The 24,565-nt window shown below is 49.3% G+C and overlaps 1 protein-coding gene across 1 annotated transcript in view; it reads right to left on the reverse strand.

Annotated features, from left to right (window-relative positions):
• The window catches only part of LOC307242257 (uncharacterized protein), a 100,900-nt gene that overhangs the window by 36,652 nt on the left and 39,683 nt on the right, over nt 1–24,565 (reverse strand). Inside the window, 19 exon segments of the mRNA XM_080016640.1 lie at nt 997–1,008; nt 3,407–3,530; nt 9,057–9,129; nt 10,424–10,519; nt 10,968–11,066; nt 11,572–11,670; nt 12,445–12,543; nt 12,881–13,129; nt 13,131–13,199; nt 15,115–15,213; nt 16,565–16,663; nt 18,630–18,827; nt 18,974–19,072; nt 19,203–19,301; nt 19,416–19,514; nt 20,819–21,016; nt 21,627–21,725; nt 21,939–22,037; nt 23,174–23,272. Of these exon segments, the coding sequence (XP_079872766.1) occupies nt 997–1,008; nt 3,407–3,530; nt 9,057–9,129; nt 10,424–10,519; nt 10,968–11,066; nt 11,572–11,670; nt 12,445–12,543; nt 12,881–13,129; nt 13,131–13,199; nt 15,115–15,213; nt 16,565–16,663; nt 18,630–18,827; nt 18,974–19,072; nt 19,203–19,301; nt 19,416–19,514; nt 20,819–21,016; nt 21,627–21,725; nt 21,939–22,037; nt 23,174–23,272 (2,108 nt within the window).

Consider the following 24,565-nt stretch of genomic DNA (forward strand, 5'->3'; position numbering starts at 1 on the left):
CGATTTTCTTCCTGTTACTCTCTTGCTCACTTATCTTATCTGTAGGTTAATATACCTAATTGCGGCATCTGTGTGGGCTGTGGGCTCAAAGGCTGATTGTCAATGTCCCTTTGTGTGTGTGTGTGTGTGTGTGTGTGTGTGTGTTGTGTGTGTCTGAGAGAGAGAGAGAGAGAGAGAGAGGAAGATGAAGAAAGAGGGAGATTGCAGGTTTTTTTTTTTGTAGTTTCTCAAAATGTGCTCGGCTTTAACGTGCGGTTAAAGTGCTTGACCAAAATTCCACCAGCTTCTCAGTCTGCATCGTCAAGATCTTTAGGAAACATGTGTGTATGTGTGTGTGTGGGGGGGGGGGCATATCCACATGTTTCCTCCAGGTAATGGGGATAATATCAAACATGGGCCGAATTTAATGTCATACGGACACCTAAAGGGGAATCGTGAGCGGAATTATGAATTTGATCCCTGGAAGTTACATCTAGTGATGCTAAAATAACACAAATAAAATCAAATAAAAAGATTATAACACAAAGGGACGGGGGTGCCACGTTGGACCACAGCAGAACCGAACTCCGGGGTTTAATCCACACACATCAAACCGTAAACGAGACTTACAATCGTAGACGTTACTCACAATCACAAAAATAAGTTAAAAAATAAATCATCTTTATTTTCTCATTTTCATTCATCTACCATGTTGAAAACAGCTTCGGAATTTTTTTTTTAATGCAAATATGACTCTTACTGGAGCGATGAGAAAACAAGGGAAAATGAGGGAGATTCAAATGATCCAAGCTTGAGACAGCCATTTAAAGTCTATTTGTCTACCAACACAGTGGGTTATCGTGATGGGTATGGGGGTGGGTGGCTTTGGTTAGTTCTTTAAGGCCAGGGGTATTTCAGGGGGATACAAGAATGGTTTACACACGACTAATTGTCTCACACTACTACTACTACTACTGCTACTACCACCACAACTACAGTACTACTATTTGTTCTTACCTTATCCTAGGGCTAGGATGGGGAACAGAAAACAAGGAAAAAGAGCAAAGTAGAGGAGTGTGAAAAGCAAAGCATTTTTTCGGGGACACAGAAGCAGAGATGCTGCGGTTTTGTTTTTTTCTTGTTGTCGTATGTCACTGATGGCGCGCCGCTGCGTGGTCGCACCCTGGGAGCAGTCCCAGTGTTTGCATATATGTGTCCGTGTGTGAAATAGCCCGGTCTGAAAGCCATCCATGCAAAGCCGATGTCATAAACAGAAAGGCAAGGAAAAGGAAAAAGAAAGAGGGGCTCGGCATCGAACAATCATTCCAGTTACACGTTGGCTGCTGCGCTAGGGCAGCGTCACGTCAACAACGCTGTGAAGAGAAATGTCACAAGTGGGGAAAAAAAAGTGTTTTATCATAATTCATGTTAGCCTGGCATCGCCAGACCCATTAGCAAATGCGTATTGGTCTGGAACCTCACCGTTCATTTTTGATTTCCAAGGGGCGTTACCAACGGGCACAGACCAAAATGTCTCTGGACGCAATTGGATAGACCTACAACCAATCAGAGCTTTAGATTACCCTACAAGCAATCAGAGCGTTGGATAAACCTACAACCAATCAGGGCATTGGATAGACCTACAACCAATCAGATTGTTGGATAGACCTACAACCAATCAGAGCGTTGGCTAGACCTACAACCAATCGGAGCATTGGACAGACCTACAACCAATCGGAGCATTAAATAGAACTACAACCAATCAGAGCATTGGATAGTCCTTCAACCAATCAGAGCATTAGATAGATCTACAACCAATCAGAACATTGGACAGACCTATAACCAATCGGAGCATTAAATAGACCTGCAACCAATCAGAGCATTGGATAGACCTACAGCCAATCAGAGCATTGGATAGACCTACAACCAATCAGAGCGTTGGATAGCCCTACAACTAATCTGAGAATTGGACAGACCTCCAACCAATCAGAGTGTTGGATAATCCTACAACCAATTAGAGCGTTGGGTAGACCTACAACCATTCAGAGCATAGAATAGACCTACAACCATTCAGAGCGTGGGATAGACCTACAACCAATCAGAGCGTTGGATAAACTACAACCAATCAGAGCATGGGATAGGTCTACAACCAATCAGAGCGTTGGATAGATCTACAACTAATCAGAGCGTTGGAAACACCTACAACCAATCAGAGCATTGGATAGAACTACAACCAATGAGAGCGTTGGATAATCCTACAACTAATCAGAGCATTGGACAGACTAATCAGAGCGTGGGATAGATCTACAACAATCAGACGTTGGATAGACCTACAACCAATCAGAGCGTTAGATAATCCTACAACTAATTAGAGCATTGGATAAACCTACAACCAATCGGCGCGTTGGATAGATCTACAACCATTCAGAACTATATAGTTTAATAGTTCATGAGAGTAATATCGCAGACACCTCGGTGAACGATTCACAACATCCGATCTCCCCGTCTATCTTAATTACCTCCACGTCGTGAAAACAGGTGATGGAAAGCAGCGACTACGTTTCCATCCGTCGGTGCGGATTTTATCAAAGCCATCTACTGCGTTGTAAACAGGCGACCTTATCGGGGGGAAACTAAAACAAACAAACAAAGGTTTTGTTTTGCTTAATCTCTGTGCGATTCGGGCCGTTGACGCCGTCGGCTGTCGCCTGCCGCCGCTGGCTGTTTCCCTGCCGCTGTCGTTGTTTTTATCTAACCCGGCATCGCCGCGCGCCTGCCAGCTGCCAGAATGACCCACAATAGCCGCTCGATAATGCGCGTGGAGGCAAACAATACCTGCCCCGCGTGGTGCTGGTGTGTTTTCACCGGAGCTTGCCAGTTTTTCCGCTGCGCGTGCCTCCAATCAGGCCCGCGCAAAACGGCCGAAGTGCGGCTGTTTCACTAAAATCAGCCAAAAGTCCGGCTATTAACAGCCTGCGGCCGGGGCTGGGTTCCCGTAGCACAGTGTGGGCGGTTTGCAAATCTTTTCCTGGGGGGGACATGAATTGGGCCGCGCAAAATGCTGAATCATTTCGTCAGGTTGAGTCGCGGTGTGGAAACTTTCCAGCGGCTTTCTGTTGTTTCGAGCATCATCTCCGTAGATGTGTGTGTGTGTGTGTGTGTGTGTGTGTGTGTGTGTGTGTGTGTGTCCGTTGTGTACAATGCATATCGCAATGCATGAATGAGAGCATCTTAAATAACCAAACTGTATGGAGTGAATTGACACAACAGCTGCAGTTACTGGACGAGGCTCTATAATCGGAGGGACCAAAGTGACATCTGTTGACAACAGCACGGTAACAAAGCCAAGCCGAGGGACGGCGACAAGGTAACATATACTGTACATATATTGGTGTATTTTTTTTTTTAGGTGGTGAGAGGCTTTTACCTGGCCGAGCGCGCTCCTATGCTGAAGCCCATGTAACCCTCCTGAGGGAGAGAGTCATCTCCCAGCTCTTTGAGGTCTTGAGGTCGCAGGTATTTGTCCGTATCCCCGGTCATCGCGTCCTCACCTGGAAGAGGGAATCACATAAGTCCTTCAGTCACCGGTTCCCGCACGGGCGACCGTGGGAACGGCTGCGGCAGGTCAGGAAAACCCCACTGAGACGTTCGTCTTTCTACTTGTTTCGGATAAAAGCATAGGGGTACAATCATGGCGTATGAAATTCGCCTTATGCTGCGGGTGTACGGCATCTGCTGTAGAGGATTAACCGTCCGCATTGCTACAGGCAGCGGCAACTTCTGCCGCTTCATGTCGTTGCACCACAACAACAAACTGCCGCGAAGCAGCCGGCGCTTTCCTGCAACCCTCCCGGGTGGCCGCCTGCGATGAGGCATGAAAGGAGACGACAACAGAGGGAGCACCGAGCGCGCGAGGCACTGCAGGGCCGCAGCGTCCGCCGCCACAAGGTGCGCAGCGCGGCGCGGCAGGTTTCCCAGCGGAAATCAAACCAAAGCCTGAAAGCGGAAGCGGAAGAAAGAGAAGCGTCGCACTGCACCTCGATCGGCCGACCGGTGGACGATCACGCGCCGGTCGATGAAGCCGCCGGTGCGGCCGGAGCGTCTCCCCTTCTCCCTCATGGCTGAGCGAGTGTGTGTGTGTGTGTGTGTGTGTGTGTGTGTGTGTGCAGCTGCAACACTGCGCTCCTCCACCGCAGCAGCCCCCTCCCCTCCTCCGCCTCCTCCTCCTCACAGCTCCCTATGGTACTGCCGCACTCTCTGGCGCGTCCGACGGTCCGGTTCACACACCGTCCCGCTCCGCTCGGCAGCGCCGGTCGCACCGGTGACTAATCCCATCGGTCGCACGGTCACGGCGGAGAGGTTTTAAAGATCCAATGCAGCACTGAGGAATAACGTCACAGCCTTCATAGCTGCCGTCCCCATCACCCCTCTCCCTCTCTCCTTCCTCTCTCTCTCTCGCTCTCCCTCCTCCCCCTCCTGCTCTCTCTCGCTCTCTCTCTCTCCCCCTCCTCTCTACCTCCCTCTCTGCGCTCTCTCTCTCTCCCTCCTCTCCCTCCCTCCTCCCCCATCCCTCTCTCTCTCCTCTCTCTCCCTCCTCCATCCCTCTCTCTCCTCTCCCTCCTCCTCCATCCCTCTCTCCCTCCCTCCTCCTCCATCCCTCTCTCTCTCTCCTCTCTCTCCCTCCCTCCTCCCCCATCCCTCTCTCTCTCCCTCTCCCCCTCTCTCTCACTCTCTCTCTCCCTCCTCTCCCTCCCTCCTCCTCCATCCCTCTCTCTCTCTCCCTCCCTCCTCCTCCATCCCTCTCTCTCTCTCTCCTCTCTCTCCCTCCCTCCTCCCCCATCCCTCTCTCTCTCCCTCCTCCCCCTCTCTCTCACTCTCTCTCTCCCTCCTCTCCCTCCCTCCTCCTCCATCCCTCTCTCTCTCTCCCTCCTCCTCCTCCATCCCTCTCTCTCTCTCTCCTCTCTCTCACTCCCTCCTCCCCCATCCCTCTCTCCCTCCTCCCCATCCCTCTCTCTCTCCTCTCTCTCCCTCCTCCCCCTCTCTCTCACTCTCTCTCTCCCTCCTCTCCCTCCTCCTCCATCCCTCTCTCTCTCTCCCTCCTCCTCCTCCATCTCTCTCTCCTCTCCTCCCTCCTCCTCCTCCCTCTCTCTCTCTCTCTCTCACTCTCCTCCCTCCTCCCCATCCCTCTCTCTCTCCTCTCTCCCTCCTCCCCCTCTCTCTCACTCTCTCTCACTCTCCCTCCTCTCCCTCCCTCCTCTTCCATCCCTCTCTCCTGTCCCCCCCCCCTCTCTCTCTCCCTCCTCTCCCCCCCCCCCCCCCCCACCTCTCGCGCTCTCTCCCTCCTCCCCCTCCCCCCCCCTCCCCACGTTTGCGCTGCCAGAGCAAATGGAAAACCAAAAGTGAAGAATAAAACTGCTCCCATCGCTCTTTAAACAAACCATGATTCAAAGCGCGTTGAAAAAAACAACAACAAAACAAAAAACACGGAAAAAACGCATAGAAGTAAAAAGACTCAAAGTTCGTCAAAGAAATGTGAAGGAATTAAAAAAAAATAAATACATAGATCAATGAAAGGAAAAAAGCTCGAGTGAAAACACAATAGATCCTCTGAAATTGAAATACGAAAGGCTTTACTGCCATGAAAAGTTACGGCTGCCAAAGCGTCAAAACGAATTCAACGGGAATTAAAATGTGAATAAATAACAAAACAAAACAAAAAAAACATTTATGACATCAAACAAAACCACAACAACAACAACAACAATTTTCTCCGCGTCTTCACATCGCGCGGGTCCCTGGAAACGGTTGAACCGGGAACTGACCTGGTCGCGACGCGGCCATCGCGACCGCGACCCGACGTCGTATCCGACGGTAATCCCGAAGACCGCGAGAGTCGCCGCCGCCGCTCAGTTGCGGTCCGTGCGCCGCTCGGTTCGATTCCCCGGCGGGGGTGAAGTTTGTCTCCCCGCCGGACTCGAGGGGCCGCGGCGGGTCAGTGTTTGTCGAGAAACTCGTGTTCCGGTCGCATCTTCCGAACCGGAGCCGTCGGACGGAGGTCGCGATGGGATCCGTGGACTTTCCCCGGGATCAACTGAACTGTGACGCGGTCAGGTGGTTCAACCCAGAGAGAGAGAGGGAGAGAGCGAGGGGGAGAGAGAGAGGGGGGGGGGAGAGAGAGAGAGAGAGAGAGAGAGAGAGAGAGAGCGAGGGGGGGGGAGAGAGAGAGAGAGAGAGAGAGAGAGAGAGAGAGCGAGGGGGGGGGGGGAGAGAGAGAGAGAGAGAGAGAGAGAGAGAGCGAGCTCCCACTGCGTGTGTGGGCGGGAGAGGAGAGACCGGGATCACTGAGGGAGGGAATGCATAGGCTGATAGTGGACAGCCTGATAGTGACAGGCTGATGGTGGACAGGCTGATGGTGGACAGGCTGATGGTGGACAGCTTGATAGTGGACAGGCTGATGGTGGACAGCCTGCTAGTTGACAGCCTGATAGTGGACAGGCTGATGGTGGACAGCCTGATAGTGGACAGGCTGATGGTGAACAGCCTGATAGTGGACAGGCTGATGGTGGACAGGCTGATGGTGGACAGCCTGATAGTGGACAGCCTGATAGTGGACAGGCTGATGGTGGACAGGCTGATGGTGGACAGCTTGATAGTGGACAGGCTGATGGTGGACAGCCTGCTAGTTGACAGCCTGATAGTGGACAGGCTGATGGTGGACAGCCTGATAGTGGACAGGCTGATGGTGAACAGCCTGATAGTGGACAGGCTGATGGTGGACAGCCTGATAGTGGACAGCCTGATAGTGGACAGGCTGATGGTGGACAGCCTGATAGTGGACAGCCTGATAGTGGACAGGCTGATGGTGGACAGCCTGATGGTGGACAGCCTGATAGTGGACAGCCTGATAGTGGACAGGCTGATGGTGGACAGCCTGATGGTGGACAGCCTGATGGTGGACAGCCTGATAGTGGACAGGCTGATGGTGAACAGCCTGATAGTGGACAGGCTGATGGTGGACAGCCTGATAGTGGACAGGCTGATGGTGGACAGCCTGATACTGGACAGGCTGATATAAGATAGCCTGATATTGGACAGGCTGATAGTGGACAGGCTGGTTGGCTGCTTGTCAAACTGGAAATGGAAAAGCTAAACATTCTAAAGAAATTGTCCCTGGAGAGATCATCCTCTTTCATCATTTTCAACCTGAGCAGCTTTCTTTATCCTCCATAGTTACACAGTTTCTTTCCTCTATAATAATTAATAACCACCACAAATGCTGAAAACAACACAGACTCCAACTCTCTTGGGTGAGTAACAGAGACCAGAACCACTGAGATGAAGTATGTGCACAGTTTAAAGCTGGGGTCCCAAACTACAGGCCCGGGGGCCACATCCGGCCCGCGAGACAATACAACGTGGCCCCGCTACACGGTGAGAATATACTGCCCGCAAAAAAATGTGCTATGCTTAAACAACCCACACAAATGTACTCCATGTTTTCAAAATATGAAGCAGAATAAATATATCATAAGAGAGCTAATTCTGACAGGATTACGAGGCAATTCACTAATGTGCAGGAGAAAAAACAAAAACACAACACACGTTTTTCCCTCAAAGTTCAACACGGGCCCCTGGAAGACGACAACCTGGCCGGGGGTCCCGGGGTCCTTTCGGTCTGAATCCACTGCTTTTAAGACTTAAAGACACATCTAAGGACGGCCCATGATCCTGTAGTCTATAGAAAGCAAGACATCTGTGTGTAAAATAGTACCGAGAAGCCACACACACACACACACACACACTCCAGCCAACAATTTAACAGGATTTGCCTGTACCATACAGGATTAAGGAGGGAGACACGGACACTTACCTACTTCTGATTCCCCACACACACTGGTCAATTAGGGCATGGACACGCAAAGCTCAAGCGCTGGGTTTCTCAAATGGGGGTCCGCGTACCCCTAGGGGTGCTTTGGAGTACTGCAGGGGCACTGGATACGCAAACGGCGCACGTACAGTGCATCAATTTGTGTTAATTGTCTTTTTTTTTTTTTCTCCAAATGCCAGTGAAGGGGGGTACTCAGCTTAAACAATATCTCTTGGGGGGGGTACACTACTAAAGGGGGGGACCACCGCTCTAGCACACACACGCACGCACACACACACACACAGGCATATTTTCTGCTTGTGCACGCATACAGTATGGCGCACATAAGACGGACGGACCATACGGACGTCCACTAAATAAGAGAACAAACAGGGATCCGGACGGGCGGAGAACAACTTAACTGCACCTACCACTGCGTGACTCCTCTTTCGGCCGAGAGTCAGGAGCGCTGTGGCTACGGGGCTCTTCGACGTTTCCTGGACAATGTCGAAAAACCGCCACGACTAAATGTGTGTCTTAAGGTCACCCGTGGTCACCTGGTGTGTGTGTGTCTGTGTGTGTGTGTGTGTGTGTGTGTCTGTGTGTGCGTGTGCGTGTTTTGTTTGTGTGCCTGCGTGCACGTGGGGTGCACACGTGCATGGGCTAACCTGTGGAGCTGAGCCGTATCGGCTGACATAGAAACTCTCACCTCCCCATCCCCCCCGCCCCGCCCCACCCGCCCTGCCGACGGCCCCCTAAGCAACAGCTCAACAAGCTCATCAATTTTACAGAACTGTTCACCGTGTGATTCCAAAACAACAGGCGGAGGACTGGACGGGCCGAAAGCAACGTGCGCTGCCAACTAACAAACCAAACAAAAAAACAAGACTCTGCTGAGCGACAGGCTGCAGTGTTATTATATGTTATTACCACTTTATTTACTTATGTTGACTTTTATAGCGTAATATTTTGGGATGCTACCAGTATCCCTAGTGATATCAAACATACCCTGATGTGTGTTGTTTGACAAAATGAACCCAAAAAAACACCAACAAACACATCCAAAAAAGCTCCAAAAAACCGGACTAAATTGTGTTTCCAGGGACGGTCCAGTGAGAGTGTCTTCCTACTCAAAGATCCAGTCTTTGAGAAGAGAAGCACGTGACGGGGGGGTTGACGGGGCTACGCCGCAAGGCGGGCGCTCACGTACCTTCGTCGTCTGACATATCCAGGAACTCGTTCATCGTCTCCGGCACGTTGATCTTGTGTTTTTCCGTCGCCGTCTGTCAGTGATCACAGGAAACAGAAAACGCCTCAGAGGAAGAGAAGCGTACGCCCGGTTCTCTCCGATCAAACGATCCCCAAAATAAACAAATGAAAAACATGCCGATCCTTCCCTGAAAGGAAATCGTGTGATTTTTTGCAGGGGACTCGGTCAAATAACACATGTATTGACCGCCGTGTTTTTTTCGACTTGGATATTAAGCTGGAGATATCAAGATTAAGCAGAGGTTAAAGGTAGCTGCGCCGCAGGAGGGTCTTGTAGCAGGACGTGAGGTATTTTTCCCCGACGTAACATAAGACCGGGGCCCGCGGAACGGGCCAGCCGAAAAAAAAAATCCTCGGTCGATATCTAAAACGTCAGCGCGAGTTTCATCCACTATAAATAATAGATCAAGCCCGGTACGGGTCCAGACGGAGAACCTTGATCTTAAAGTAACAGGAAGCCCGGTATGGTTTCTGCACGCAGGTATGGACGAGATACTTCGGCAGTAGTGTTGATTCTGCAGGGGCATCAGAGAGTTTGTATATGCGTGTGGAGTTTCCATCCAACTGTTTCCGTTGATGCTGTTGAAATCTGAACTCATGACCATTATTGCATATTCTTTGCTTGGGCAAGGTGAAAAAGTTTGCGGGTCGCTAAAGAAAACAGGGTGACGGAAAGGTATGTTCTGAATAAATGACGCCCAGAGACCAGGTCGCCCGGCCGTTGATCATTTGGCGTCGGCAGAAGTGTTTCTGCCAGGTGGGGGCCGGCGTGCAACCTCACACGCAACTCCTCCGACGGAAAGTACCGGAACATCTCCAAAACAACCCGCTTGTCAGCTGTTGTCGGTGGCGCGGCTGGGCTGTCAAGCAACCAAGCAACCATTATGGGCACTCTAATGGTGTGGTGGGTTGGTTGTTAACTGGTCTAATACCTAATGCTTAGTGGTGTGCATTTTCCTCCAGAAATTCCTGTAAAATTCACACAACCTTCGGATGGAAACACAGCGACGTTCTCTGTTCCAGACACGTGGACGGATTAGATTGCTGTTAGTGATCTGGGCTATTTGTGGAGGGACTTTAAGCTCCAGCCTTCGTCCTCCCACTCGGTCCTGACCGCACTGCACTCATGGAACACAGCATGACTGACTGACTGACTGGCTTTCTAAATGACTGGTTGGCTTCTGGGTTCACACACCTATGACGTTTTGTTGACCGGCCAAGTTAAAAACAACCACCAGTACTAGCCCTAGCCACTGGGCCACGACTACAGTCTGTCAGGAAAAAAAATGCAGGGGCGGGGTGTCTCACCACGGTAGTCAGGTTTTCGTCAGTAACGGGCCTCAATGTATCCACCACCGAGATGTAACCAAGACGCCTAGCGATGCACAGGGCAGTGTTCCCATTCTGAGGAGGGAGGGAGGGAGGGCGCCAGAGAGTTAAGATATTATAAGATAAGATAATATTAGATAAGATAAGATAAGATAAGATGTATCTTGCTTATAACAAAACTTTACCAACTCTAACCCCACATTTTTCAGACTTTCGGTTTCGGCACAATAGGCAGTCCCCACACTATGCTAAGTAGTGACTAGTGAGCGCAATATGGGCAAGTTGCAGTTAGGCCACATCAAGTACGTAACCTACAATCAACGATATAGTATTATATAGTAGAGTTACAAGATAGGCTCACAGGAGACACACAAAAACGATCTATTGCAAAATAGATACAGTAGATACAGTAGTCCCTCCATATGTTCACATGTGTTTTCCTTTTATTACATAAATTATATACTGTACATATATTACATTATATATCACAATTTTGTGTGTATACATGTTTTTATGTACTGACCACTGTGAGCTCGTTGGCTGAGGCTCCGTGCTGAAGCAGCAGGTTGATGATGTGCGTGTGTCCTTGTTGGGCCGCTTGGTGTAGCGGCGTGTACCCGTTCTGCGCACAGAGAGGAGAAAGGAAACAAATTCACCGCGGCCGCCGTTTCGCTCCTGGCGCGTGGCCGATCTTTGCGTTCCCGCCGAGAAAGGCGGACCCCGCCACCGGCAAAGGAAGTGGTATTGAGGAGCACATACATAACGCACACATACATCGAATGGCTGTTTCTTAAGAGTCAGTGCAAGCTAAGAAACAAAGGACCGAATACAGGATTCTTTTTTACCAAAAGTATTTTACGGATTCCCACTTTTACGAGGGTTCAGCCCGACGATGACTGTGATGACTGAGAAAAGTTGGGAAATGAACCTTCTTCACAAAAGGAGCACGTGACTTGCGATAAAATTTGAAAAAGCTCTATATTCGTTATAGATTGAAACAAAACATTGTGATGGGGCTGGAACGCCACAAAAAAAACCCAGCACTGTTGTCTTGAGGAAATCCTCCTCTACTGGAGTAAGGGATATACAGGGGAAAGTGAAGGGCGAATGTTGTTTTGTCTTTCTACCTTGGTTTTGCCGTTGACCCTGCCGTGGTTCTGCAGCAGGAAGTGCGTCATCTTCACGTTGCCATAGTGACACGCCACGTGCAACGGGGTGTAACCCATCTGCGAGAGGTAAAGACATAAGTGAGAGATGGAGAAGGAGGGAGAGCGAGAGAGAAGGCTCGGCAGACGGAGGGGCCGACAAATCGATGGACCAAACAAAAATACTAGAGCTGAATGCTGCAGCGCTCCTATCGTGAACGATTTTCTTTTTAGAAAATACAAAAAAAAACAAATCAAAAAAAAAAAAACACCCGAAAGGACTTCAGCGAGGAAGAAAGAAAATCCTTTCTCCGTTTTTCCGGAAAATCACTACCCTTGATACACAAACGGGACGGATCAAATTTCACAACCCCGTTAGAAGGTGCATGCATTGCGGAATGCTTTATGGGGCCGATGAGTGAGGGAATAACCTATTTGCCATAAACACTGTCCTGTCAGCACAAACGCACACGCACGCACAAACTGTACTCGCACCCAATAACCTTCAGCTGCTGCAGGTCTCTTGTCCCTGCGAACAGCGAAATACAGTAGCGCGTATTACAGGGTGTGTGTGTGTATGTGTGCGTGCGTGCGTGCGTGCGTGTGTCTGCATCCCGGTGTGTGATCCTACTGTATATATGTCTACAGACAGTAACACCTTCCACTCTGGTGTCTATCCTTCGCGTTTGAACATTTGGCTGGAGGACCGCGGGAAATGCACCAGGTTTTTATCAGGTTTCATCGTGTGTGTGTGTGTGTGTGTGTGTGTGTGTGTGTGTGTGTGTGTGTGTCTTTCGTTTGCATTGTAAATGGACAGCGTGGGCCGTGCTCTGCATGCTCAGCGGGGGGCCTCACCTTTGTTTGGGGGTTGACGTCGGCGCCATGGTTGAGAAGGACTTCTGCAACGGTGACTTTGTCCTCCTGAGCTGCCAAGTGGAGAGGGGTAAGACCACTCTGGATGGGGGGGGGGGGGCAGGACAGGACAGGACACACACACACACACACACACGCACACACACACACGCACACAGATACAAAGGCATTACTAGATTTGTTGTGGTGGGAGGACCACAGCTTTCTCTGGGCAACATAATAGCAGCACTCTACTTCATTATGCTACTCCATCTTTTGTGGAGAACAGGAAGTTGGCAGCAGGTTTTAAAAGCCCTGCTCAATCCTCACTCCAAGGAAGAGTTCTTCAGCGCCGAGAACGTTGTTCACGGGTGAAAACGACCCTACAGAGAAGCGTCGGCGACTAGTGACTAGGACATGTGCGGGCGTGCCGTCTCACCTTGTTGCCCGTGTTGACGTTGGCGTTCTTGGTCAGCAGCAGCGAGACCAGGTCCACGCTGCCTTCCTGCGCGGCCAGGTGCACGGGGCTGATGCCCTGCCTTGTCACCGCGTTGGTGTCGGCGCCGTATTCCAGCAGCGTGGTCCCAATGTCCAGCTGGTTCTTCTTGGCAGCGATGTGGAGCGGGGTGTAGCCGTTCTGGGGCGGGGCCAGAGGGTGCAGGTGAGTGGCTTTTTCGGTGGCGGTGCTGGATTAAATTGTGCATTTCTAATGATATAGTTATTACTGAATGTAGCTTCAAAATGTCGATTGTTGTGCTCTGCATCGGCCAGGTAACGAACCCTTGTTAAAAACTGTCGGTTTTCCATCTGTTGTCTCATCTTCCTTTTGTGCATTGTATTCAAATTGAAAGTAAAATGGCCACAGTCATTGTAATACAGAGACAGTACATTGGCGTGAAGTGTAAACAAGGCCACTTGGGTGAGCAGCAGGTTCCATGTTTTAGTGTTTTGTATTGGGAACCAACACGTTATCCGATGGAAAAGTGCCGAAAATACTATGCTCCAAGAACACGCGACAAAAGGGCTTTGGGCTCTGCTTATTACCTATCTGTCAGTGCCTTCTCATACCGGCCCCCCCCCCCCCACACACACACACACACACACACACACACAGCCGGAGAACAATGAACCCAAGCAATGCGAGAGACACGCGAACAATGAGTGGGCAGGAATAAGGCCTTCTTTTGTTTTAAAGCAGAACAGTAAATGTTTGCCAGCATTCCTTTCTGCTCGGCACAAAAGGCCTCACAGAGGGCGCCCGGCTGGTGAAGCATTTTTAAAAGTCCCCGTCGAAAACTCGGAGCAGGTGTGGGGTAAGTCGTCGGAAAGTAACGGGCGAGGCGTCGCTCATCTTGCTCACGAGCCACCAGAGCCGGAGGGAGTGAAGGGGACCGGCGGAGAAAAAGCCTGACGGGGGCAGGTGACGGGAATCAGGCCGTTGCGGAATGGGGGCGGAGTGAGCTACCGTTTGACGGACCGGCAGATGATGACACTCTTCATCAGAATGGACTGGAATTCTTTTTTAATTGGGTTTTCTTGGGAGCGCGATTTGCGGTTGGATTCCTCGTTGCGCGGGAAGTGGTGCAAAGCAAGCTTCCCGTGCAGCTCGCGCTGCGTGGAAGCGTGCCTCCACCTCCTCAGATACGAAAAAAAAGGCCCTTTCGGGAGCGATGTGGAGGGCGGACAGAAGGAGTAGATTTTCTGCCACATATTTTTGTTTATTCACTGCACAAGTTTCTGTGTGTGTGTGTGTGTGCGTGCGTGCGTGCGTGCGCAGATGGTTATAAAAGCAACCGTGTAGTCCACACAGATTGATCCCATTTTCCAAGCTCTTAAATTCAACCGTCCACATTTGCTGGCGCACCTGGCCAAATAACAAAAAGATTTATAGATGGAAGGAGAGTGAACAAACAACGAGGAGAAAGGGAGGCGGGCTGAAGAAAAAGAGGGATCGAGAAAACGGGTTCAAGAGAGGCAGAAGCAGGCAGCGCCGGTGAGCAGGCCGTGAGCATGGGAGAAATCGGTCTCGGGCTTCGGTTTCCCCTCGCACAAAATGCTTCATTGCTTGGGTTTGAAGTCGCCGCGTACAAACAGTGTGTTTTATCACTTCTACGGACCATGAGCGCCACGATCCATAGGAGCCGTACCTTTTATAAACTGTTGGGATCAGATCAGAATAAAGATTTTGTGAATTTCTATATCCCTGTTTAATTTTTGTTATTATATTTTTGGCCGCTGTCAGCTGTAGTTTCTTGAATTGACAAAATGTTGAATCAGACTTTTAGACAAATTGAGATGAAGAAAAGTATCCCATGCATTAGGGTTCAGAGCAAGACTCCACAGGTATGGATCGGATTCATAGAGGCAGTACATCTGTGGGATTGACTTGACACGACTACGTATGAAGATAGACATAATGTCACAGAGTGACAAACTACACAAGAATGAATGGATGGAGGCGAAAGGCCGGGACATCCAATTCGCAGGGGCACCGAGGCGCCATTTGCAGTTACAGGACTGATGAGGGCGAGGATAGTTTCATTGAATTGCATGCCGGGCGCGCTCAGGCTGTTTATGCAGTATACAGTATGTATGTGTGCGTGCGTATGTGTGTGTGTGTGTGTGTGTGTGTGTGTGTGTGTGTGTGTGTGTGCGCGCGTAGCGGGTGTGTACCTTAGCGGCGGTGTGTGGAGAAGCTCCCTGATCCAGCAGCAGCAGAGCCACTCTTTGATTATCGTAGTGAGCGGCAACATGCAGTGGAGTTAGACCACTCTAAAAGACGCCCCCACCGCACACACACACACACACACACACACACACACACACACACACACACACACACACACACACACACACACACACACACACACACACACACACACACACACACACACACACACACACACACACCCATACATACGCGGGTACACATGCATGCAAATACAACCACGTTAGAAGAGCCGAGTTCACGTACACAGATACACGTACAGACATTTAAAGGGCAACAGGTGAGCACAAGACACAACGCACACAATGCGAGGCCGAGGAGGGGGGCACGTCGACTGGGGGGGGGGGGGGGGTCACGACGACGATGAAAGTTACCACACAGGAAAAACAGGAACATAAGATTGGGTTAGAGAATTCACATTAGTATGTCGTTGTAACAGTGAGGCTCAGAGCCGCGATGTCCCGCGTATAAAGTCCGTTCCCCCGCCCAGGACGTAGCCTGCGGTGGCACCGCCAAGTCAGAGCAATACCCCGCGGAGGAAGCCACTGAAAGAGATTTCCTTCGAAAAAGACGAGATGCTCTGTCATCTCTGGCCATAGTAAGCCCATGTAGGGGAGTAGCCCCTCTCCTGGTGATCTCCTGGGTATTAGGGAACACTAAAAAGCGGGAGGATTTCCCCAGATTAGCTACACTCCGATACGAGGGAACCCTCCCCCCCCACCTCCCCGGTTTTAAAACCACCCGCCTAATGAAAGTCAAATTTAGCTGACGAGATAATCAGGATTTGATGTTGGAATTCTGCTCTTCTCTAAAGGGAATTAATGTAATCAAACTGCGATAAGGTCTCACGCTCGCTGCTTACGGGGAGTTTTTACCGGCGCTGGGGGTGCTGTGTAGAAGCATGATTATCATACCTGGCTGCCATTACGGTAAGTACTCTCAGATGGCGACACACACACACTGAGCTTCCACCGTAATCAGTGCCATTATGTCATTCCACGTATGTGTAGGAGCGTGTGTTTGCGTGTGAAAGGGAGAGCGACAAAAAGGGTCGAGAGAAAGAGAGAAGGAATATAATTTGTAAGCGTGAGCAGTTGAGAACGCGTCAGCTGGACTGAGTGCGCACGGCCTGGAGATTAAAAGCAAATCTGCCCCGAAGGTTTTCTGGTTTCTATGCCCCTGTGACCCCCTATCAGAACAACTCCATATCAGAAAACACAGCTTCCTAAAGGGTTCTATGGACGTACGGGTGCGGGGAACAAGTCGGGGAGAAAGGACCGCCATGCCGACCACCGTCCCCCTCCCCGAACCGCCGACTCCGCCCTTTGGCTCTTTTCACCCGTCTTCTCAAACCCAGAACCCTCCCGCTGTCACGCGTGTGGGACACCACCTCACCTTTCCGGCGGCGTCGGGCGCGGCTCTCTTCTGCAGCAGCAGGTTGGCCACCTCCATCTTGCCGTACTTGGCCGCCACGTGCAGCGGGCTGAAGCCTTTCTGTTGATGACGAGGGGAAACGCGGGTCAGGGGGCGCAAAGGTGGGTTCGTCTAGGGAGAGATCTCCGGTCACAGAAGTAATAAAATAATGGCCGAGCCGCCTGAAGTAGTTCCGTCAGCGGTGGCTCTGGCTTTCCCGGGAAAATGACGTCGTCGGCCGAATGGACGGTGGGTTGCTCTGCTTTTAATGTTGCGTCCAGGTCGCTCATATGAAAACCTCAAAACACAGCACAACCTCTCGTGTAAAATTGTAAAAATACACAAACAACTGGTGAACAAGAGTCATTAATTGACATTGAACACTGGAACACGGGAAACTGGAAATTTCCAATACCAGGTTTTTGGAAAAGATTGACATTCTATTTATCTGAACATCCCTTTAAAACGGTTGGAGGGAAACATATGATTGCGGGATCCGAGGATTTTCTAAAACGACGGAGTTCAGCTCAAATAACTGGGATGAAAAATTCCAAAACATCCCCAAATCATGGAGTCGAATACATCCATGCTTTCCACAGTGAAAGAAGGCTTGAATATATCAGCTGCGAGTCATTAGGATATTATCTGGGATTATGACGAATAAACCTGTCAGAAGTGACAACAACGTCTTAATTCCTCTCTGTGAAGATGGAGGCAGATTTATAAGCGGTTCCAATTGAATGCGGTATTCTTGGCGCCATCTCCCATGTGGACATGGGGTTATTTTAGGCTACTGTGTCATATCTTTCACAGGAATGTGGAACTCCTGCAGATTCCCATTCTGCCCAATGAAACAAAACTTGGCCTCATTATCCGCCCGGACGTGTGCTGAGATCGACGCGCTCAGGCGACTTTAAAAGGGTTTTGGTTTTTTTTGCGGTGAGGCGCAGTGACGGTGTCGCCGCGAATTCAGCGGGATACGTTCCAGAACCAACGAAACTGGGTCACCATTTTGTCCGTTCTCTCCTCCCGCCCTTGTCTTCGTTTCCCTCTGGTTCTCTGTCTCTCTGACACTCTAGGTCTCCTCCTCGCTGTGTGTGATCATTCCGCCGAACATAGTTGAAGTCCCCAAAGATGCTTTTAGTGTGTGTGTGTGTGTGTGTGTGTGTGTGTGTGTGTGTGTTTGCAATGTGATAGAAAAAAAAATGTGTATGCATGCCCAGAGTCGCATACACGATGAGAGGAAACGAGAGAGGGAGAGACAGGGACTTGTATCATGGGGTGGGGTTATCTATCCCACTTATAGGGGTCACCTCCAAGCACTGCTGCCCCCCGGCGGAACAGCTAACTTGACATTGCATGCACACACAAATGCAAGACAGGGGGGGAAGGACACACATGCACACACACACGCACACGCGCATACACACACACACACACACACACACACACACACACACACAGGTTATCTCCATTAACTCTATTCTTCATCTCCCCTTGACCTTGGCCTGTGCAATTAACCATTCTAAATGGGGAGGAAAAAAATGGGTTTCATTGTCATTAACGACCCTCATCTGGTCGTGGTTTACTGAGCAGATGAAGAAATTCCAGCCTGTGTTGAAAGTCGACACTTGAGTGCCACACAACCTGCACCGACGGTGCTCTGACATAAGAAGTTATTACTATGACTGAACTGAAATGGACCCGGCTGCTTCTGTTAAGAGTTCATCGTATTCCAAGCAGCCAACAAGCTAAATACTTTTAATTAGAACAATGAGGGCATCAATATGCGCGTGAAAACACACACGTTGTCTCTGGACAGGAGGATGCAGGCTGCAGATCTTATCGAAAAGGGGACACCAGCGCCTACTAGCGGAGGCAAATGGAACTTGTTTTACGTGTTTCAAAGAGTGAGGGAGTGAAGTGAGGGAGAAAGAGTAAAATAGGGAGAGAGAAACGACGAGCGGCACGGGGGGAGATATCTGATGTCCGTCACACAGCCGTGCACCACGGATAAATACGTGTTATTACAAATCTCCGGACCCACCTTGGTGGAGGAGGAGAGCGAGGCGCCACTCTCCAGCAGCATGGCGGCGACGTCCTGGTGCCCTTCGCGGGCGGCCAGGTGCAGCGGGGTGTATCCTGAGGTGGTGGCGGCGTTGGCCGAGGCTCCGTGCTGCAGGAGCTGCTGGACGATGTCGGCCTTGCCCAGCCGGCTGGAGATGTGCAACGCCGTCTGGTCGTCCTGGGGACAGCGGGAGTGGGAGGAGGGAGGAGGGAGGAGGGGGGACGTTATTGTTTAGGAATATAGGCTTGCCAATTTCATCTCTAAACCCGCCGGGTCGAGGTGGAGAGGTTTGAAAATACAGCAGGGTTATCTTTCGTTATGACCTTGGCCTTGGTCTCCACTTTGGCTCCGTTCTGCAGCAGGTATCGCACGACGTCCGCCTGCCCCGCCCTGGCCGCCATGTGGAGAGCCGTCTCGCCGCGCTGGAAGACACACGCACGCAAGAGGCGTTTCGCACATCTGAGGCAAATACATTTTTCGATGTTGTTTTCTATCGGTAAGCATGAGAATATGCGGAGAGGGGCAGCGGTGTCGACGCGGTTGTCCACCCACCACGTTGGTGGTGTTGGGCGAGGCTCCGTGGTGCGTCAGCGAGTTGACGATGTTTTCGTGACCCATGAAGGCTGCTACGTGGATGGGAGTCAGACCGGACTGCGGGAGAAACACCGTGGATATCAACCGGCGAATGAGTTAATCCCAATGCGTGGAACTGACTTACTGATCTTCAAGGAGACATCACGGCAAAGTTGCAGTGGGAGTGGGTACCTCGGTGACTGCCTGGATGGAGGCTCCGTGCTTCAGAAGCAGCTCCATCACTTTGACTCGGTTCTTCTTGCAGGCGATGTGGAGAGGGGTGAAGCCGTTCTGCGCACAGACAGAAAACAATGACCCGCGCGAACGTCAGCGCGAACCTCCTGAAACCTGCAGACGACGGCTCCGAGGCAGAATACCACAGCTGCCGAGAGCTCAGGTTCACCGCGTACACCCTGACCGTCGTGTGTTACGACACCGCAAGTCACATGCACGCACACACGCGCACACACACACACACAGACACACACACACACACACACACACGTACTCACACACACACACATGCACGCACGCACGCACGCACACACACACACACACACACACACTGACATATAATATAAAAGTAAAAATTCAGGGCCTGGAAGTGATTCTCCCTCTGTCTTTATTTGAGTTTGGCTGTGCAGTGTGCTGAGTGCTGTCACAGAGCTCTAACTATGTTATAATCTTTCAAAATTAATTTCACCAGGCTAAAAAGAGGAAACAGCAGATCTGAGAGGAAACAAAGGCAGTTTGCCACCACACCCAAGAGGGTGTGAGGAGGAGAAGTGAAGTGGAGGCCCGAGAAGACAAAACTGTCCTATTTTTAGTCTCTCACGCCATTTGTTTCTGTTCCGTATCGAGGATGTGAACGTTTCTTTCGTCTCTCTGTTTTTTGTTTTTAACTTTCTCACATGTCCACCTCGGGTTTTATGATACTGTACCCTGCCTCTCTCTTTCTCTTTTTTATCCCTTTTATCCCGTTTTATTACATCTCTTTCATTAAGAAAGCCACCCACTCTCTCGCTCCAATCATTTCTTCTTTCCTCCGTCTGTTTTCATTGCGAATGGTGCATTGAGCAAAACATAGTTTCTGCACGACAGTCTTTTAAATATATATATATATATATATATATATATATATATATATATATATATATATATATATATATATACACACACACACACACACACACACACACACACACACACACACACACACATATATTTTTTATATATAATTTTGAATTTGAATTTTGAATGAACCAATGAAAATTACACACCCTAAACCATTATCCTATTAGATTTAGAAACTTTGAATAAACATAATCTCATGAAATGTCATTAGTCATGTCAAATGAGTGCTTAAAATATACAGTATATTAAAGGCCTGCTTTTTTTCATTCTCATGTCTCCCTTGTAATTCCTCTGTGCCCCACTAGGGTGCGCCCCACAGTTTGAATACCACTACTATAATAATGGCCTAATATCTTCCCAGGTAAACAGCCCAATTCAACGTTTGAAAAAAAAAAAAAAAAAAAAGTCTAACAATGGTGGCAACGATAAAATTGCCGGAAGTGAGAGCCCTGTTCCCCTACCAGAGCCTTGGCGTTGGGGTTGGCCTTCTTGTCCACGATGAGCTTGGCCACCTTGTAGTGTCCGCAGTGTGCGGCCACGTGCAACGCTGTCAGGTAGTCGTTGGTGACGTCGTCCACCGGCACGTCGTGCTGCAGCAGGAGCTGGACGCAGTTCAGGTGGTCGCCCTGCGTGGCCATGTGGAGGGGCGACAGGCCGTTCTGGGAGTCGGTGGGGAGAGGTAAAGAGAGAGAGAGAGAGAGAGAGAGAGAGGGAGAGAGAGAGAGAGAGAGAGACAAGTACACGTACACAGACACATAGAAAGATGGACAGACAGACAGGTACAGCAGTTAGGGCGTGCGACCGAGCGCCGCGGTGAGAGAGAGAGACTGTGAAGGGAGTTGCGGGGAAGGGTTACAGGAGCATTGTTATAACGAGGCCATTACAACAACGTCTAGGTCGTTACGCTGGTGGTCCCGCGCGGTCAAACTGTGGGGGGCTAGCCAGCCGAGGCGGGCTGTTCTGGAGAGGTCGCACAGACGTTATCGAGACAGAGCTACAGCACTATGGCAACAGGCAACAGAGCGGCTCTCTGATTGGATAACAAAATAGGTGTGGTGAAGAAAACTTCAGAAACAAGCCTATGAATTGTATTTAATACAGTTTGACCCAAAGGCGTCAGAGTCACGTTAAAGATCTATCCTTTACTATTGCAGTCTATTCTATGTCCGATGACAACATGTACCATAATCAAATGTATTTCTAGCTTTCCTGTTCCAAATGAATTACATCAGCGCCTCCGTAAAGCAGGGCTTCGCACTCCGTAGCTACCTTGGTCTTGGAGAGGATGGGCGCTCCCCGGTCCAGGAGGATTTCCACCACCTGTTCGTGGCCGCTTCTCGCCCCACAGTGCAGAGGCGTCAGACCGTCCTGGGGGAAGAACCAACCGAGGGGATGAAAATCGGATCGATTACGAGACCGGGTGAACTCCGTTTGACCCCACAGAGGAACCCGGCGGCTAAACGATCCCACTTGGGGAGCATCTGAGATGGAATACAGCGTGACTTTCCCGATGTTTGTGGATTTTTTCCGCACGATGCAACCCGCCATCTTTACTGTAATTTCCTCGGAGCGGTGCCTTACCTTGGTCTTGGCATCTATTTTGGACCCTCTGTCCAGCAGCAGTTTGACCATGTTGCTGTTGCCCCTTTTAGAAGCCACATGGAGCGGGGTGATGTCGTTCTGAGCAGAGAAGAACAGTAGGTGGATTGATAATTCACCATCTATCACAGCACTTAGGGTATTGGACAAATACATGCAATTAAATTATGGGACTATCAAGGGATATTAAGAAGCGCTACATCACTTCGCTTTCAAATTTTTCCCGGCGCTACGGAAGCACTTTGTCATTTTGCACAGTTAGTTCACGTTGCCTATCTAACGACTGTGAGAATGCTTTATTGTTTAATCCCATCTACCTCCCTATCTAAAGCGGGTCTATTCAGACCCCACCTGCAATTACTGTCAAAAGCAACACAAACACTAACACTCCCACGGATGCTGCTGGCTGATTTAATTGCGAGAGTTAGAGCGAGGGTAATGTTGCAACTAACAGCGTTCTAATGACAAAACCCGATGGTAAATAAAGATTAATCCTGAACCTCCCACCGGTTTGAGGAAGTCAGCAGAAGTGGTTCTTCAGAAATTGCAGGGGGGAAAGTAAACCACAATGACAATAAGAATAACAAATAGCTAATGAGGAACCGTTAACACAGGTCATATTTGGAATATTTACAAATGCTGAAAGGCCTTGCATTATTATTAAGGCCTTATAATTCATATGGGGCGGCTCGGGTGACACAGATCAGCCCTAATCCTGGACTAAATTACACTTTTAATCCGGACCGACTGAAACTACATTTCTTAGTCACGGTTTGCATTAGTCTCAGACTTGACCTGGTCTTGGTTAAAAAAAAGAGACCAGGGCAAGCCTCCTCCTTGATCTGGACCAGCACCAGCACCAAAACCAAACAGAAGGAGCCAACCAGTCCTTCATCACCTCAGTCTAGAACTTCAGAGTCTAGAACAAATTCATCTTCAATTAAGCAATGTCTCTGAAAGGCATTTTTAAATTCTAGATTAATTTAAGTAGCATTGGCAGTAGCATTAGTTCAACATTACCTTATAACGTCATCTTCAAATTCCTAATGCAAACAGTATCTTTCACTTCACCGTTTTTCAGATCTACTGCAGATTCAAGTCAAGAGCAGCTACAGTGCAGCATCTTTGTGCAGCCGATGAATTCAGGTATTTTTGATTGGTGTTTGTTTTCGTCGTGTCACTCCTCCCCCAAACAGCAGAGGTCACAGTAGGCTCACCCTGGCCATGAAATCTACGGCGGCCCCTCGGTTCAGCAGCAGCGTGGCCACGTTGATGTTGCCATAGTGAGCAGCGATGTGCAGGGGGGTGAAGCCACTCTGAGGATGGGGGAGAGAGGCACGTGCACACATTTGTCCGTGAGCATCATAGGAATGGAGGAGGACACACTACAATACTACTTCGACGCTACATACAATACACGTACTGTATGCACTTAGGTGTTATTTCCTTCCCTAGGATGACAGACAGAGGGTCTAATCCCAACAACAATGAATTATTCAGGTAATCGGGTGTTATTATACCATATTATGGAATCTAGAATTTAGGTGACCAGTGCAGTGCCTGTTCAAAACATGCCTGTTCGTGAAGGTCGCGGTGACTTGCGGTGGAAAACAACCGGGGAAATACACTCTTTCTCACGGGAAAAAACACACCCAAGTCGCGCTTTTGGATAAACCCGCTATTTGCTTGTTTATTCAAAGTTTATTAATGTTGCACATGTTGCGTGTCTGCACCAAACATGCCTGTTGTGAAATGGGACGATTGCTTTCACGGGAAGCCCCGCCCCCCTCTTGCTCGCTGTTCGCTTGTTTATTCAAAGTTTATTAATATTACACGCATGTCCAAATCGCACCAAATTCGACACTGGCTGCCCTTGGGTCCCCAGCGATACACCTGCCAAGTGTTAAGTAGATCGGATGACGGTTGTCAAGATAATTGAAGGACATGCATACATACATACATAAATACATACATTCATGTATACATACATACATGCATACATACATGCATACATACATACATACATGCATGCATACATACATACATACATACATGCATACATACATACATACATACATACATACATACATACATACATTCAAACATGCATACATACATACATACATACATGCATACATATATACAGACATACATGCATGCATTCATGCATACATAAATACAGTATATATATGCATACATATATGGATACATACATACAGTACATACATACATACATACAGAAAGACAGATGGACGGATGGACGGATGGAGAGACGGACGGACTGACAGACCGACAGACAGAGCGACAGACAGACAGACAGACAGACAGACAGATTCCTTCCTTTATTTGTGAGATATTTGAGCCTTTATGATAGTATCTCTTGTACTGTTTATATTGAAGTTGTTAGTGCAGTCCAAACTGTATGCTTGTATAAGCTGTCAAAATATCTAAGTTCAGATGCCTCAAAGTAATAAAATTTTACATTTGCAGTGAAGAGTAACGCACAGTAAAGATAAAAATACTGTATATTTAGAGCTATTTACTCTTCAACATATTTTTGTTTCATACAGCATAGTATGGTGCCCTATAGATTTCTTGAATGGAAACCG

Source organism: Zeus faber (assembly GCF_960531495.2).
Source record: "Zeus faber genome assembly, chromosome: 16".
NCBI classification, from domain to species: domain Eukaryota; kingdom Metazoa; phylum Chordata; class Actinopteri; order Zeiformes; family Zeidae; genus Zeus; species Zeus faber.